At 57.3% G+C, this 16,720-nt stretch overlaps 1 protein-coding gene across 8 annotated transcripts in view; it reads right to left on the reverse strand.

Moving 5' to 3' along the window:
• RAP1GAP2 (RAP1 GTPase activating protein 2) overlaps nt 1-16,720 on the reverse strand; it is an 81,668-nt gene that overhangs the window by 51,153 nt on the left and 13,795 nt on the right. For 4 of the 8 annotated variants that reach the window (XM_049801838.1, XM_049801836.1, XM_049801835.1 and 1 more), the window contains one exon: nt 10,453-10,488. The exons of 1 other annotated variant lie outside the window; for it this stretch is intronic. In XM_049801838.1, the coding sequence (XP_049657795.1) occupies nt 10,453-10,488 (36 nt within the window). Of the gene's footprint in view, nt 1-10,452; nt 10,489-11,885; nt 11,907-14,422; nt 14,632-16,720 lie in introns of those variants that run through there. 3 more of the 8 variants (XM_049801839.1, XM_049801840.1, XM_049801844.1) reach the window with 3 other exon arrangements.

Below are 16,720 nucleotides of genomic sequence, written 5' to 3' on the forward strand. Positions count from 1 at the left end.
GCCCTGGTCAAGGCAGCATCTTTTGTACGTAGAGCCAGCAGCCGCTGCAGCAGCAGCAGTCGTGGGAAATGGTACACACACAGTCGAAAGGAAAACTCTACCGGCCTGGGCTGCAGAGAGCCTGCGAGGGGACCGGCATCTCAGATGAAAGGACGCAACTTACTTGTCCCATTTGTCAGTCTCTCCCTGAGCACTTTCTCACGGAGCAGACAGAGACCCCTGGTCTGATCCTGTACCTCTTACCATCACGTTCTCATTCTCCTGCCTGCCAGCACACCTCCCTGTCCTCAAGCTTAACACGCGAGCAAAGAGTGAATCACTCTGCCAACACAGTTGCACTGGGTTTTTGGAGGTCCAGCGAAGACCTGCCCTTCTTCCAAGCCCCCAGTGCAGCCAGGACAGCTGCTTATCACCCCTACGTGAACATCGAGTTCTGTGTTCCAAACTGGAGAGGATTAACACCAAATTGCTTGTAGGAGGAAGGAGCTGTCGCAGTCCCTGGCATGACACTGGTAACATTTGAGAGGAATAAGGCAGGACGGCATCTGAAAGGACTGACCTTTGAGTCTTCACAGAGACTTCATAATGTAGCTCTGACCTATTCAAGTATATGTCAAGCCTCTACACATCTCTTCTGGGTGGGAGTCTGAGACGAGACAGGGTTTTACAACAGGCTTTGGAAGACGTGAGGTCCTCAGCTATTGTATGGGTCCAACGCTGACACTGGTATTAGCTAAGGGAGCATGAAAACAGCATCACGAGCCCCACTGGAAATAAAATACTGGAGATGGAGAGGGCCGTTTCCAGAGAGGGGCCACAGGCCCTGCCAGCTCCGTCTGGCACCGAACCTTCCCGCGGCACAAGAGTGCTGCCGGGCAGCTCCCGTGCACCAGGCGCAGAGCCAGCCCGTCCCTGCTGCACCGCGGCGCTCGCCGGCGCCGCCCGCCATTGGGAAGCCAGGACCCCGCCGACTAGAAGGAAAAGCGACAGCCGGTGGGAGCGGTACAGTAATTAACAAAATTATCATCAGGAACAAACCACAGGCTTTGGCACAGCGCCTGCGCTCCTGCTCCAGTGCTCCCTGCCCTGCTCTGGGCTCCTCGGCTCAGCAGAGCCGAGGCTGATTGCGCTCCCCAAATCCCACCCACACCAGCGGCAAGCGGACACGCAGCCATGGCCAAGGGGAGGCCAGCGGGCATGCCGAGCAGGGTAAAAGCCCCTCTGAACCTCTGGCACTCGCCAGCAGCCAGGGACCCTGCCCCGGTTGAGCCCCCTCGTCTGCCGCAGACAACCCTGCACACCCGGATATTTGGGAGCATGTACCCGCAGGCAGATGGTGTCTCTATCCCTCCAGCCATTAAGGCTCCCTCCCCCTGTCACAACAATATTTGCTTTTAGAAGGCTGTTATTCTTCCGAGCAGCCGCCTTTCGATTGTCTGCAAACAGCTCCTATTTTGACAGGCTATAAATATGGCAGGAGGAAAGATATATAAACCAGCACAGTTTATTAGTCCTGAAACAGAGCTAAAAATAAACCCACGTGGGGTTGCTAAGTCCTCTGGGCAGATGTAATTGTGGATAATCTAGCTTTAAATATGTGAAGGCTGTTTTGACAGCAACAACAACATTTTAACATATGGGACTGGGTAGCACACACAAGCAGAACGCGCCGCTGCGCCACCTCCAACGTCACCGGGAAGCAGCGTTTGCATCACCGGATCCCAGCCCACTGCCTCCACGCTGTATCTGGGGTTTCTGCAGTAATAAACCCCCAAATAAACCCAAGTATCTACAGCAAGCTACTGAGAGGAAAGCACCTAGCCAAATACCAAGAGTAGTCTCCCAGGGCGGGAGCATCAGTGGAGCTGTGCCAGTACCCCCCCCCCCCCCCCCGAAATTTTCTAGAGATAAATCTTACCAGATTAAATGGCTGAAACACCCCACGTTCTCAAAGCTGACAGCACCTTTCTCCTCCTGGGAAAGCTTCCTCCGTCCCAGGCGGGCTTTGAAACGTGCTGCGAGGATGCTGCGCGGGCACGGGGCTGGGTGTCTCCGGGGACAGCCGGGCCGATAACCGCCCTTCTGTGAAGAGGGAAGCACTCCTGCCTGCCCGCCGGAGATAGTGGCGAGACATTGGGACTGGATAGATTTTGTAAATCCCCAGCCAGCCCTGGGGCTGGCCGAGGCAGGACTGACCGTGCCCCTGCTGCTGCTCACCTCCCGGGGCAAGCACCCCCAACTGGGCTGCACCCCGTTCCCTGCCGATCCCTGAGCACCCCTCCTCTGGCCAGTGTCTCCAGCATGTCCTTGTTCATCACCTCCCGGCCACGGCTGTACGGCCCGTGCAAGGGTCTTTTGCAACACAACACACAGTGACAAGCTGTGCGATGCTGCTAACAGGGGACCCTCGGTCCAGCACCCACCCCAGCACCGCTGGGAGCTGATGAGCAAAGACTAACCCCTCCAGCTCGTCGTTCTCCCACTAGTGCCCACATGCCAGTGGCTGCCTGAGGCCGGTGCTGCACTGCTGCCCATTCCGGCTGACGCGGCAGGTACCAAGCAGCAGTGACAGCCCTGGGGCTCCAAACGCTCCCCTCTGCAACACGGAGGGTCAGTGCCCGCAGCCCCAGGGCGGCTCCTGGGGCCCTGCCCCATCCTCACTGCTGGGGCAACGAGCTGTGTCTCTGCTCAACCAGACCTTGCCAAAGCTCCTCAGATCCTTTGTGATTTTTCTTCCTAAAATGACATGGTGCCTCAACAAAGAGAGCAGCTCTGGTACTCACTGAAAGTAATTTCTGTCCATAGAGAAAATAGCATATCATTAAGACTCCCATCTCCCAGGTTGTTCTTCCCCTCTAGAAAATAGATATGATTTTTGGGGGTGGTTCTACACTTGAACAGGGTGTTAGTGGGATGCCATGCTGTTTGAGCTCCACCAGCTGCTGCCCCCAACCGAGCTGCAATGTCCAAACCCTGGTGTTGTGCCAGCCCTCCACGGGCAAAACCCCTGTCCCTTCATCTCCAAGCATGCTGGAGAGCAGGGAGGAGAGGCAGACTCCACCTGCCCTGGCACTCGCCCTGCTTGGGTTTATCTTTAGTCACAAAAGAGAGATACCAAAAAAGCACCACTAAGGCAAAAGAAACCCCCAAAATCCATTTCTGTCCTAGGGACATCAGGTGTAACCCCCAGCATCACCTACTGTGGCCATCCCAAGCCCCCAGGCAGAAAGGCAGTACTGCCCATCAGCAGCACCTACTCGCAGCCCCAACGAGCACGTGGCTCCGGCAGCAGCAAAGGGCATTTTGGGGCCACGAGGGGTATCTCTGCACCCCGATGCCATCCCTGGGCAGAGCAGGGCCAAGCCCCAGCACAGTGCCTGCACGGGATGGGACCGTCCCTATCTCAGCCTAGCAGCCAGTGCTGCCGCAAGGGCAAAGCCCAGATTTCACAGAAGTGGCTGGGGCTGGGACGGGACCTTCCCGAGGCAGCGGGACCCGCTCAGCCCGGCTCTGTGGTGACTGAGGTGCCAGCACCGCAGCCAAGCTCCAGCCAGGGCTCCGGTGAGCAGCCCTGCGCCCACCCTGGGCACCGGGACCCCCAGCAGCCGCGGCTGGGCGACGGCACAGTGCTGACCTGCTCATCCACAGGCCACCGGACCCTAAACTGGCAACGCAAACGCGTCCGACTAATTTCTTTGCACAAAAAGCAAATAAAGCAGCAGCAGCGAGAGCTGGCTGATGATTCACTCCGGCCCCCAGACGCGCTGCCCTACTTTCACCCCGCTTTCGCTGGGTGTACGTTCCTCCTTATAAGTTACCGACTCCCACCTTGTTTCCCCGTGCTGCGCCGAGGATCTCCAGCCTGGGGAGGCACAGGCCACCGGTGGGTGCTGGGTCGCGGGGGTCGGCAGCACGGCTCGCCGCTGCGAGGGTCCCCGGGGCGCAGCGCTGGGCAGGACCCCCCGGCAGGAGCAGAGGCGAACCCAGCGCCCGCTCCCCGCTCCCCTCGAGGGCACCGAGCGCTGCCCCGACCCCTGCAGCCCCCCGCTCCCACCGGGGTCCGGAGGGACCACCACCGCAGAGCCACTGGCGGCCGGAACCGGGTGACGGGACCCGCAGCAGCCTGGTCGCTAAAAGGCAGAAACCCCCTCGAACGGGGCCGGGGGGGCCGCCCCTGCACGGCCAGGCGGCAGCAGGACCCCAAGTCCCGACGCCCGGGCTCCCCTCGCCTTCATCCGCTCCCAGCGGGAACAGCAGCAGGGAAAAGCCGAGCGCTCGTATGCCCACTGCTGGCACGCCTGGGAAGAGCCTTCAGCCGGGGAAGCACCGTCGGGGACCCTGGGGGGGGCAGGACCCCCGGCCTCGACAGCCCCAGCCGGGTTGGGGAAGAGCCTCCGAAAGAGCCCGGGCTGGTCCCGCACGGCAGCGACCGGCCACCGCTCCCCCACTTGTTTGGATCCGCGCTGCAAGTAAAGAAGGGCTTGGAAATGCTTTCACATATGCCCATCTCCGCCTCCCAGAAGAGAAGGGTCGAATCGTACCACCTGGGTCTGGATACAAGCCGGAACCTGGTCAGTGGGGCTTCTTTTTTCTTAAAAAACAAACAAAAAACCCCAAAAAAATCCAAACAAACCCCACAAACAAACACAAAAACACACCACACCAAAAACCAAACGCGAACAAAAAGCAAACCACCAAAACATCACTGAATCAGTGAAGGACTGGAATCTGGATCCGGCACAGCCAAAGCCCGTGGCAGCTCCAGCCACCCACCAGCCATATGCACAGGGAGCCCCGGGGGAACGGGGGCAGGTGCTTCGCCTTCCCCGCACCAGCCAGTCTCCGGCCCGGCAGAGCTGTCAGCTCGGGTCTGCGTGAGGATAGCACTGACATTTATCCGTGCAGCCCTCCAATCCCCCGGCCTTGGCGAGGGCTGGCCCAAACGCGCAGGAGGCGGCAGACGGCGAGCGGGGACAGGGGCAGCCAGCGCCCGCGGCAGCAACAGGGACCTGTCACCCTTCCTGGCCGCTCGCCTGCAGCCTCCCTGGCACTCGTGAGGGGCTTTGTCCCAGCAGGGACCCGGGCACGAGACCCGCCGCCGACACAAGGACTCGCTTTGCCCGGGATGCCGTGTCCAGCCACGTGCCTCCAAGCTGCCACGGCCCTGCACGCCCACGGTGCGACAGGAATCTCCCGGGAGAGGAGGCAGAGCAGCGGCTTTGCTGGGGAAACGTTAAACAAGGTAAAACCGGGTTTACACCATTGTTTTGAGGGGACTGTACCATTTCAGGGCGTGCTTTGCCTCCTCGCCCCTCGCTGCTGCATGAGCAGAGGGGAAATCCTGCGAGAACCCACCCGACACCTGCGAGGGGACTGCTGGTTCATGACCCATCACGGACGGTTTGAGTTTCCAGCAAAACTTTACAAAAAATTAGGGCGAGATTAGAGTCAGGGGACCGAGAAAGATGGCTTAGGAAAAGCTCAGAAGAATTTGCTGCAATTAGACAAGCCACATGCACATCAGCAAAAATTAATATAACTGGCAACAGCAACATCAGAAAGGGAGAGGCACCACTCCAGGGTGAGAAGAACATCCAAGCCGGCGGGGCAATGGGTATTAAACAACCTTCGCCTCAGCTGGGTACCCAATTAACTCTCATCTGCGCACAGACCCATTTAGAGACTCTGCCCAGCACCTGGCCGGGAGCCTGGACCGGCCCATACCTCTTTTTGCCCCTCCAGCCCCAGCACTGATTTTAACTCCAAGTCCCAGGGCATCCTTTGGAACAACTTCCCCCCATATTCTTCTCTTGCATTTCTGCACCAGAGCAGAGATAACTGCCTCCCCAGCACACCCGCTGGGAGGGGGTGGCTGCGGGAGGTTTCACCCTGCAGCCTTGGACATAAGCAGTTACAAATCAAACCAAATAGGAGGCCTGCCCGCCTCCCCTGTTCGCTGCAGACGGCTGCTTAGCAGTAGTTTTGATAGCGGTTTTGGGGGATTTTTTTTTGCAGTGTAACACATATGCTACTACAGCTAAAGCATAATTGCAAAACGTACATTTGCATGCAATTATCCGTTTTAAAAGGTGGTAATAAAGTCAAAGGAATTTACTTAGACACAATCTGCTCTCCAGACCTTGTCCTCACAAGACCTAAGCACAAACCTCCGAGATTACTGCAATAGTCAGTGCAGCTACAGCCAAGAAGCTAAATCATTCCCACATCTTCCCATTAACTCAGCTCTGGCCCATCAAATATTAAAGAGCCTGAAGCCTGGACACAGCTCATTTTACGAAGGTCAAGTAAATCTTTCATCTCTTCTCTTTCCACCTTTATTTTCCACCACTGTTCCCATCACCAGATGAGCATCACATGCTCCTTCATGTGAATTTTAGCTGTACACACACTGACTCTCAGTAATTGGTGTACAAGGCCCTCCTGTTCCACAGAGATATGATTATTTCATTGCTATTTTTGCTTTATAAGGCTAAAGCAAGAGGTGACTCTTTCCCTGAATAAGGGACTTTTTTTATTGATTTTTTTTTTTTTTTTTAATTCCTCTGTGGTTTCTCAGTACTTCCCACTGGTGATAGCAAAGAGAAAATAACCAGAGCGCAGAGGGCTGAGGGGCCACCAGCAGGCAAAGGGCTGGCTAACCTCCCACGCGGGACATCACCCGACCGGCTCATTCCCGAGAAGTCTGGATGGGTGGAGGAGGAAGGCCCCCACAGGTTCATCCCCACCAGAGGAAGGGTTCGTCCCCATCACACCTTCCCACCTCCAGCATCCCCAACACAAGGATGTCCCAAGGCAGAGGGGGCTTAGGGGTCCCTGCCTGGCCCCTCGGGACCCCTGCACTTGCTGTGCTGCCTGGGGTTAGCGCAGGGCAGTTCTGAGAAGCAAACGCACTCATTAGGCAGGCTCATCTGGCTGGGGTTGATTTCTGATATGCAAAGATCCTTTGATAGGCTGATTTTTTTCCTCCAGGGTGACCTCCCCACTTGGGAAGTGGGTTTAGCTGCCATCTGGGTCAGCTCTTCCCTTCCCCGGCAGCACAACCTGACCTCAAACTCCACCACTTTTTACAAGCCCTGCATGAAGCCGTGCCCCAAGGAGCACTACGGGCTCCACATGAGCATCCCGCCATCCCAGTGACACTGCTAGCTTTCTGCAGAGACCTGATGGGACCCAAGAAAACACCACCACCAAGCCAAGGTCTGGAGGGCTGCTTCTGGACGTGATGCTCCTTTTGCCAGCCTGGGGGGTTCAGCTGCCCCCAGTGCTTTCCCATGAAGCTGGTAAGGAATAAAATAAAAAACTTAACAGAAAAACAGGGATCGCAACGGAATTGGTCCATGCCAAAATCCTGGGTCCACACATGCCAAATCCCATTTACTGCACAAGTTCCTCAGTCTCCGTCTCGCAGCACCCTGGGGCTGGCCCCGGTCCCAGTGGCTGTCGGTAGCCCTGGCCCCTCTCCCGGCACCCGAGCCCCACAGCACCAGCTCCTGCTGCCACCCCGGGAACATGCACCCCCCAAAACCAGCAAGTAGAGTATTTCCAAGCCCTCCCCCAGACTCTCCATCCCCCATACTCTGCCTTTGGGTGCCTTGCAAGGCTGCCCAACAGCAGCCCCCAGCCATGCAAGGTGGGAGCGTGCCCGAGCTCTTCCGAGCCACCCACGGCTCCCTGTGGCAGCTAGAAACTCGGCTCTCTCCTGTCCCAGAACAGTGGTTTTGAGAGCCAGGGACGGCCCATTGCCAGCCACACGTTTAAACCCGAAGCGGTGGGACCGGGCGCACAAGCTCCCCGCTGGAGAGCCGACAGACACTTTCAGGCTTTTCTGCCCTGGCAGGGAACGGGCACAGCTCCCCGAGGCGGACCCAGTCCCAAACTCACCAGAGCTTCCTCGGCATTTCAGAGACCGAGCAGCGAACGTGGCCGTTCAGCAGCAGCCGCCCCGGGGATGCTCGGTCCTCCGCAGCGCCTTCCCCGCCTGAGCGCAGCCCCGGTACCTCCCCACGGTGCCTGTCACCAAACGGGGCCAGCCGAGCCCCTGACCGCGATGCCAGGGCTCTCCATCCATCACCTCTCCTCGACACTCCCACTCCGCAACGTCTACTCACTCTCTCCAGTTCTGAGTCCCTCAGACATATTCATGGTTGCCATAGGAACTAATGAAACCCAAATTAAAAAAGAAAACGGAGAAACAGACAGAGGGAAAACTGCTTTGATGCTCTAGTGCCACCTGCGTGTGCGGGTTTATTCCGCCGAACAAGAGCAGCAGGCAGGCGAGCAGCCCGGCGTCTCGCTCGGGCCCTCCCGCTGCCCGGTTCGGTCTCGCCAAATACCGACTTCGCTCGCGCCCCCCGAGAGCCCGCTGGGACCCGCAGCCCCCCGCTCCCCTGGGACGGAGGGGCTCGATGCTGCCCCAGCAAACAGCCCTCGCCCCGGGCACGAGGGGCCGGCTCAGGCGGGGGTTCCTGCAGCCCCCCGGCCACACGGGGACCCCCTCTCGGCGCCACATCCACCACCACGCGCTCGCTATTCCTTCCCTGCCAGGCTTCTGCAAGTCAATATTGATGTTTGCAGCACGCACGAGGCTTTGTGAAGTGCTCCTTGGCGTGCAGAAAGCAGCCTGTCTTTTTGTTAACAAGTTATACGCTGAAAGAAAATTGCCTACGCCTGGTATCTTAGCCAGAAGGCTGCAGCAATAATAAGAGGGCGTTAGAAAACCAAAACTATTTTTTTATTTTTGAAAGCTTTTACAAATACCTAATGTGGCTCTGGCTGAGCCCCAATTACAGGACCATTTAATGAAGCAATCTGTCCACAAACCAGAAGCGCTATGAGGCTGTGGAAAGCATTAGCTGCAAGTAGCGGGGATAAAACAACTCCAGTGGATGCTCACCGAATGCCCTGAGCAAACCCCTTCCTCCAGCCGGGGCAGGAGGGAGGGAAGGAGAGAGAAACGTGGCCCCAGACCCTCAGCCCTGCCCGAGCAGGAGCGTGGCAGCGTGCCCCATGGCACCGGGACAGCACCAGCACAGCGCTCCAAGCACGGCACTAATTGCCCGGCATGGTGGGGAAAGGGGGTTAAATGGTACTTCTGCAGCAAAATTGCTGCACAGGCCCTGGAAAAAAAAAAAAAAAAATCAGGGCACAGTGTATGGCAGTGTATGAGGAGCAGCTAAATCCTTCTCAGCTCCATGGGAAAAGGCAAGTCTACTGAGATTTCCCTCCACTCCGAAAAGCGGTAAACATTGATTTAAACTTCTCATTAGTTCAGCAAAAACCTGAGCAATGAGCGTAGCAACAGCGTCTCTGTTGTGCTATTTACAATGGGCATTTGCAGGCTCATTCAGGCAGCAGGTTCCCCCAAGGCTTTCTGTACACTTTTCCATTAATGAATAATTTGCACAAGTAATGATTATAGAGGGAAGCCACATGAGCCGTTACCCATACACATTACCCTGAGCTCAAGGGAGGCTTGGCCAGAATATTTCTATATTAGCACACAGTTACACTGATAGGGCCGGAGCTGAGCGTGCACTTGCAATGGAAAACCCCCAACTCGGGGAGCTTATCCAGAAACTGGGGAGAGGGGAGGATGCGCCACGGCCCGGTGGGAACGGGCGGCAGGTCCCAGACAGCTGCGAGTGCCGGGAGGACAGAGAGCATCGGTACCACCATTCCCAGTCCGTTCTCGCTTGCTCTTCCCCGTCCAGCTGATGGCATTTTCCAGCAGGGGTGGTGATCCCGCACACCTCACTCCATTACAGAGCAGGATGTGGCCCAGCGGCCACCTTGCCAGAGGCCATGCAGCCCACACTGTCAGCTTTCATCAAGTCTGTGGCAAACCCGAGATGGACCCACCAAGCAACACCACCAGCTCACAGACCCTCCTGGGCCCCAAGAGCACCTTCACCCCCCCCAGAGCCCCCCAGCATCAGGGGAGCTGGAGCTGAGTAACAAGCACAGGTACCCGCTATCCCACTGACACCCACCCCCTTTCCAGACTGCAAGATGCAAAAACAAAACAAAAAAAACCTCCAGACTCTACTGAATTTACAAACCAGAAGCTTAGTGGCGGCCCGTCCTGCCGATTCCCACCCCCATACCTCCCAAGGCAGAGCTGGTGCCCCCTGAACGGCACCATGCATGCCTTAACCCACTGATCGATTTATAATTTATTATTTATATCATTTATTATAATCACTCAGTGCCTGAACCACCTTGGACTTGACAGGAGAGAACAAGCCGTGTGACATGCACAAACACATCTCCAGGAACGGGTAGATAACGGCTGGTCTAGCCCTGCACAGAGCTGGACCCGGGAAGACAGCCCAGCTAACAAGAAAGCATCCTCCGTGTACAAAGCCGTCCCTCCGCACAACGTATCTCACAGGGAAATCACTTTACATGAAAGAGAAGAGTGCGGGTACTCACTTGATCTTCAGGCTGGCGAGCATTGTCTTGTCGATCCTGGGGAGAAAGCAGAGGAGCGCGTTATTGTGGGCGCAGGAGGGAGGGCTGTCCCTCCTCCCGACTCGGGTACGGGGGCTGCTGGCAAACCCGGCCCCAGCATCTCCTTCGGAGGTGCCATCGGTCTGGCTGACGCGATGGTCGCCGCAGAAAGACTTGACCAGAAAATAAAATCAACCAAAATTTAACCCAAAGTGAAGCCTGGTGGCAAGCAAAACAAAATCCCCCCAGTTACTTCCTGGTGGTGACCAGTGGAGAACTGTTGTCTCCTCATCCAAAATGCCAGAGACGAACTGGGCACCAGAGGAGGACATTATCCATGTCCCAGCTCTCTCCGAAGCACTGGCTCACATCTCCCGCGAAACACACATTTAAAGACGGCAGACCCGACGTACTGGGAAGATCACACCAAACCCCACAAACTCGACCCTGCAGCCTTCCAGGGGAAGGAACAAGGATACAGCAGGGTGCAGGATTTTCATACCTGGCTGGTCGCTGCCTCGCTGCGTGAGCTCAGGCTCATCCCTGCAGGGCTGTGCCATCCCCACCTGGGCACCAGCCGCCGACTTTCCCTTTACTTACCCCCTTACCCGCCCGCAGCCACTGCGAGTACCCGCGCACACCCCGAGAGCCCTGGACAGATGGAATGCAGAGCGGCCCCATCGCTCCCAGCCCCGGGCAGCTCATGCGGGGCCGGGAGGCCCAGTTGCTTCACTTATTTATTTGGCACCGTTAATAAGCGTCTATCTCCACAGAATCATTGTGGTTAAAGTCACATTAATATTAATTAATGCAAATCATAGTAATGTCTCAAAACGCAAAATGATGTCTTGTGGCAGTCGTTGCAAATGCTCTGTTATCTGCCGCATTAAATTAATTCCACATCTCAAAAAAAATAAAACACAGAAAAAACCCCAAACCCCACTTGTTTTGCACTGTTATCACAGAGGACACAGCAAGGCTGCAGAAATGCAGTTTCCCCTCTACTCTCAGCTTTACCACCCTCCGCTCCCAGGCTGAACTTCTCTGTCACAAGGAGGCTGCACCCATGGGTGACGCAGCGGGACCGGACCCCCGGCACGCCATGCCACAGGCTGAGCCGGCACTGGGGCAGACACGTCAGGAACGCCGTGCAGGGAGTCCCAGCTCCCCACAGGCGAGGGCAAAGCCGCCCTGCACACCCCAGCCCACCCGGCCTGCACGCACCACGACCCTTCCCGGGGTCCCTCTCTTGCTCAAACCGACATTGCATTCACAAAACCCCACAGCCGCGGGAGCCTCGTTCCAGGCATTTCCCCAAACATCCACTCCTGGAGAGCCGGCACGCTACTGCTCCTAAAAATAGACCCAGGGCACCCGCTATTGTCACTTAATACTTAACAAGCCTGTCCACAGACCTTGTTGATCATTAAATCGAGTTGAACGTTAAAGTGTGCTGGTGTAAATAGCTGTTGCCAAACTTGGTGGCAGGTGCAAATGAGCCACAGGGACAGCGGGTGGCTGGGGCAGCTTCTGCAGGACCCACGCTGGAGCAGGGAGCTGCACCGAGCAGCTTTATCCAGAACGGCAGGAAGAAAAATCAGTTACTGTTACTTGGCCTCTTGGAGAGGAAAAAAAAAAGTGACAAAAAAAAAAAAGAAACACACGAGAAAAAAAAAAACCCTTCGTTGGAGAAACCGCAGTTGCAATATGACTAAGTTACAAGAGCCGCTTCGTCAGGCCCTGCCCTGCACCCTCTCCCGAGGTGGGGTGAAGTGAAACACCGCACGCCCCGGTCCAGACTCCTCCCTGTGCACCCCAGCACGGCCCTGGGGCTCCCCGAGACCTGGCAGCACCAGCAAAAGGGGTGTCTCCTCCCCGCTGCTGCCAAAAGCTGTGCCCGGGGGAAAGGAGCGGCCGATGCCAGCTGGGTGCCCACGGCCTGGGAGGAGAGGGGACGAGGCTGGCACCTGCATCCCTCACTGGGATCCCAGAGAGACAGGAAGGGGATGCAGGCAGGGGTGGGGGGGGGGGCAGCTCCCGGGCTGCAAACGCCACGGCGTTGCATCGCCCGCGATGGGCATCCCTACCTCCAAGGGCAGCAGAACCACGTCTGCCGCCCCAGGACAAGCACGCTCCTCCCGGGACCTCGCTGTCGGCAGATATGGCCAGTAGACATAAAAAAAACCCAAAAAACAACCCCAAACGATTTACACTGCAGCGGAGGGCTGGAAATAGCGACTGCAGCTACCGCCAGCGGTGGCTGGGTGTGCCCGGCCGCCCCACGCACGGTCCCCACAGGAAGGGTGTGTTGGTCGCAGCCGTGAGAAGATGCGGATGCAGGTACGGGGCTGCCGCAGGTCCCTTCCTTTCCCGTAAACACCCGGGGAAGCGTTTTCCCAGCCGCACATGGTGCTCTCCAGGCAATGCACGACTGCGAGGTGGGGGGGGGGGGGCTTCCCCAGGGAGTCATGCACCAGCCCCACTTGGGAGCTCCCCCCATAGCCCCTAGTCTGTCTTTCTCACTGTGCAGACCCCGATGCCGCTATTTAAAGGAAAGCGCGCACCCTGCTTCCCGCCAGCCCCAGACCGTGACAGCAGCACGCCCCCCTAACAGCCAGCAGACCGCATTTTCCTGCGTGACTCTCCGTCTCGTGGTTATCTTTTCCCTGCAACTGCCAAAGCGCAGAAGGAAAACAACTGAGCAAAGCCCAGATGGCCCCAAATGCCCCTGCAAGGGGTGGGGGGTAACAGCTCCGCTCCATCACAGCCAGAAGCTGTCAACAGCAGCAGCTCCCGGGATGCACCCCGTGCGATCGGGGCCCCAGAGCCACTGCTCCCAACGGCAGCTGCGGAGCAAAGCTGCCCAATAGCTGCGATTTCTCTCTGCCACAGAACGAGCCCACATTTCACAAAACTTATTTTTACAGAAGTTCATCTGAGTGCTTCCTTCCCATTTTTATTTAAAGAAAAAAAAAAAAATCCAGCTGAGACAAAACACTTGGCTTCAGTAAGGTGCGTGCTTCTATTCCCAGGAGACTTTGCCGAAACCCTCGACAAGTTCGCTGCCCTCCCACAACCCTCTCAGGTACTCAGCATTTCCCCCAGCAGGTTTCTAGCAGCTCCAAGCCCACCTGCACAAGTGCTCGTCCCAAAGCCCCTGTGGCTCCCAGCTGCCCAGCTCCAGCCCCTACAGCAACCGCGGCACTAGGAGAGGAAGGCAGAGCGACCCTCTGCGCCAGCACCACACAGCCAAAATCATTACAAAATTGCCAACTTGGCCATCGGTTCCCACAGCCCGATCACAGTCACGCAGAACAGTCTTGGAACAGGCATAAAATACCTCCGAGACAGGGAAACTGGAGGAAGGGCAGAGGGAGAACAGTGCCATTTTCTTAAACTGTTCCCCTATAAATCAACACACGAGAAGCGAACAATCCCTCCGAACCCGGGGTGCAGGCGGCAGCCGTGGTGCTCTGCCGAGCACAGACAGAGCGGGGACAACTCCGGGAGATGCTGATGGCACTGGGAACGTGCCGCGGACCAGGTGGGACCTTGCCGTGAGGTGCTGAAGGCGGCCGTGAGCTTTGCAGCCCGGGCAGAGGAGGAGTGGGCAGCAGGTCCTCGGCAGTGAGAGGGGTGGGGGGGGGAAACCACAGGACCCTCTTGCAGGCCACATGCCCATGGGAGCCCACCACAAGCCCCCAGGGAGGTCCCCTCAATGCTTGGCACCCGCAAGGCTCCCAAAGGGCACGGCGGGGGGGGGAAGAAGGTCTGTCCCGACTCCCACACGCTCCTGCTGGCACGGGGCAGCGGGAAGGGCTCTGCCGCAAGGGCACCCTGCCGCAGTGCCACGGTTCTTCCTCCTTTGAAGCCACAGCAGGAAAAAAAAAAGCTCCTCGCACAGCCCCACGCTCCCAGTAGCAAAGCGGGGAGAGAAAGGAAAGGCACCCACCAGCCGTAGCCGCCGAAGGAGACGCTGCGTTTTCTCTGGAACATGGTGCTGGCTCGGTGCTGCCAGGGCGCTCCAGCCATGGCGGGGTCAGGGGACACACACGCGGTGATGGGGCCAGCAGCACCCGTGTGCCAGCCGTGTGGAGGACGACCACGGCGGGCACTTCCTGACGGCGTGCACGGCGCTGCCCCAGCACCTCCTGGTCAGCACGGAAGCACATGCACATATGCACACATACAAGCACCAGAAGAAAAGTAATTTCCTTTTTGGTATTTAGTGTGGGGTTGTTTTTTTGGTTTTGGTTTGGTTTTTTTTTTTTGTGTGTGTGGCCTCAGGCTTTTCACAACCTTACACTGCAAATATCGTATTTCTCCTAATGGTGGGGCCACGGGCAGCGCTGCGCAGGCAGCGTGGGTGTCGTGGCCGAGCCGCAGGCACGGCATCGCCCATAAGCATTGTGCCACGGGGCTGCCCCCACCCTGCTTGCCACCAGGGCCCGGTGCAAAGGGTCACTGGTGGCAACATCAAAATCTGCCTCACAGGGTGGTTCTTCCCCCGTCCATCCCCAGAACGGCAGGGCTGCGTTCACTGCACCGGGCTGGCTCCCTGGCAGAGGATCCTCCAACTGATGCTCCAGTGTATTTCATGGGACATCTCGCTAAAAGCATTAAACCTCAGTAAGCAAAAACTTCATCACCTCATCTCTCACAGCAAACAGATCCCCGGCTGCCCCGGAGCCTGGCAAGGCATCTCCCACCTGGCCCCCGCAGCTCTCGGGTTTTCTCTCCTCAGCGGCTCCGTAACACTAAAGTGCATGTCTGCAGCCTGACCAGCACCGAACCCCCCGGTCCCTTAACAGCAGGCTTCAGAAACCCCATTTAAATGGAAATGCTGACCTCTAGCTGGGTATGAGTTCCCATCAATCATAAAGTCCCAAGAAAACAGGCAATCGTCCCCTGCATCAGCCTTCGGGCATCGCAGGGCACAACAGAGCCCGTGGGGAAGCGAACCCGGTGCCGGGGTCTGGACTCAGTGCCCGGGGAGGTCTGGGCACCCCAACCTCACACCCTCTGCTTCCCCAAACCAGCTGCCAGCACCCATCTGCACCCACTCACATCTGGGCTCACTCTCCGTGGGTCAAAGTCAGGAGGAAGGGTGGGAATCCCGAGCACCCCTCTGCAATTGCAGCATGGGGTGGGGGGGGGGGGGGGGGGCTGCGCTGCCCCAGGGCCGTGGTGGGACTCGGTGCAGGTGACACCAGAGCGGAGCCTCGCACCACAGCCAGGAGAGGACGAGCTGCGTGGCTGCGCATCGTCCACCGCGCGCGAGATACCGGAACCCAAAGCTCGCTTCCCAAAGTCCCAGCAGCTTGAAGACCAGCAGAAAGCCTCCGACTGCCAAGGTCCTACTGGTTCGGCTGCTTGAACACTCACCTCCTACCCTGGTGATTTACAATAACGGCTGGCGCGCAGAGACAACATCCCCTTGACTCGGCACCGCTGGGCAGTGCCCGGCTCACACGGCTCCTGGGGGGACTCGAGGCAGCTCTTAGCCCAGCGCTTGGCACTTGCGGGAGTCAGACTCTCATCCAAGCACCCAAAAGCTTTAAATTGAGAGACATTTGGATTCCGTCTGATGTGTGAAAGAAAGGGGGGGGGGGGGGATAGGGAGTTGGAGAGAGAAATCACTCAACTCCAGGGGAAAAAGCTTGGATTGAAATCCAGCTATTTCAACCAACTCCTACTTTCTGCCCACGGCCATCTCTCCTTAAAGGGATGAAATGATGGAAATCCTTTGCATTTTAGAGCTCTTAAGGACATTATTTAAAAAAAAAAAATCCTAAACCTGCTGCAGGCTTGAAAGCTATAACTCAGGTACCATGAAATATTTGGAGCAGACATTTGCTTGGAGCACTTTTGTTTCTGGCGTGCATGCTCCGTGTTAAAGCTCTGCATCAACAGCAGTGTGACGTTATCCTCTCACTTCATCTTCCCCCAGGTCACGTCTTTCTTACACTCATACCAGTTGATTTCTGCCCAGCTCTACTGAGCTGCTCACGATTTACATGCCTGAAAATAAAAGCTTCCCCGCATGGCCGAGCTCTGCAGTGCATCAGAACACCACCCAGCTGCTGCAGCTCCAGCGCAGCCCCGCACACAGAGGCGCGGTGGCAGGTAGCGACAGCAGCCATGGGAAGCATCCATCTATAGCTGGCATCGCACCAGAAACAACTTGGAGAGTCCCAGGAAAACAGCCAGCTCTTCGTTTAAACATTTACTCTTGCAGCACTGTAAGCAC

This window comes from Accipiter gentilis, chromosome 6 (genome assembly GCF_929443795.1).
Source record: "Accipiter gentilis chromosome 6, bAccGen1.1, whole genome shotgun sequence".
In the NCBI taxonomy this organism is placed as follows: Eukaryota; Metazoa; Chordata; class Aves; order Accipitriformes; family Accipitridae; genus Astur; species Astur gentilis.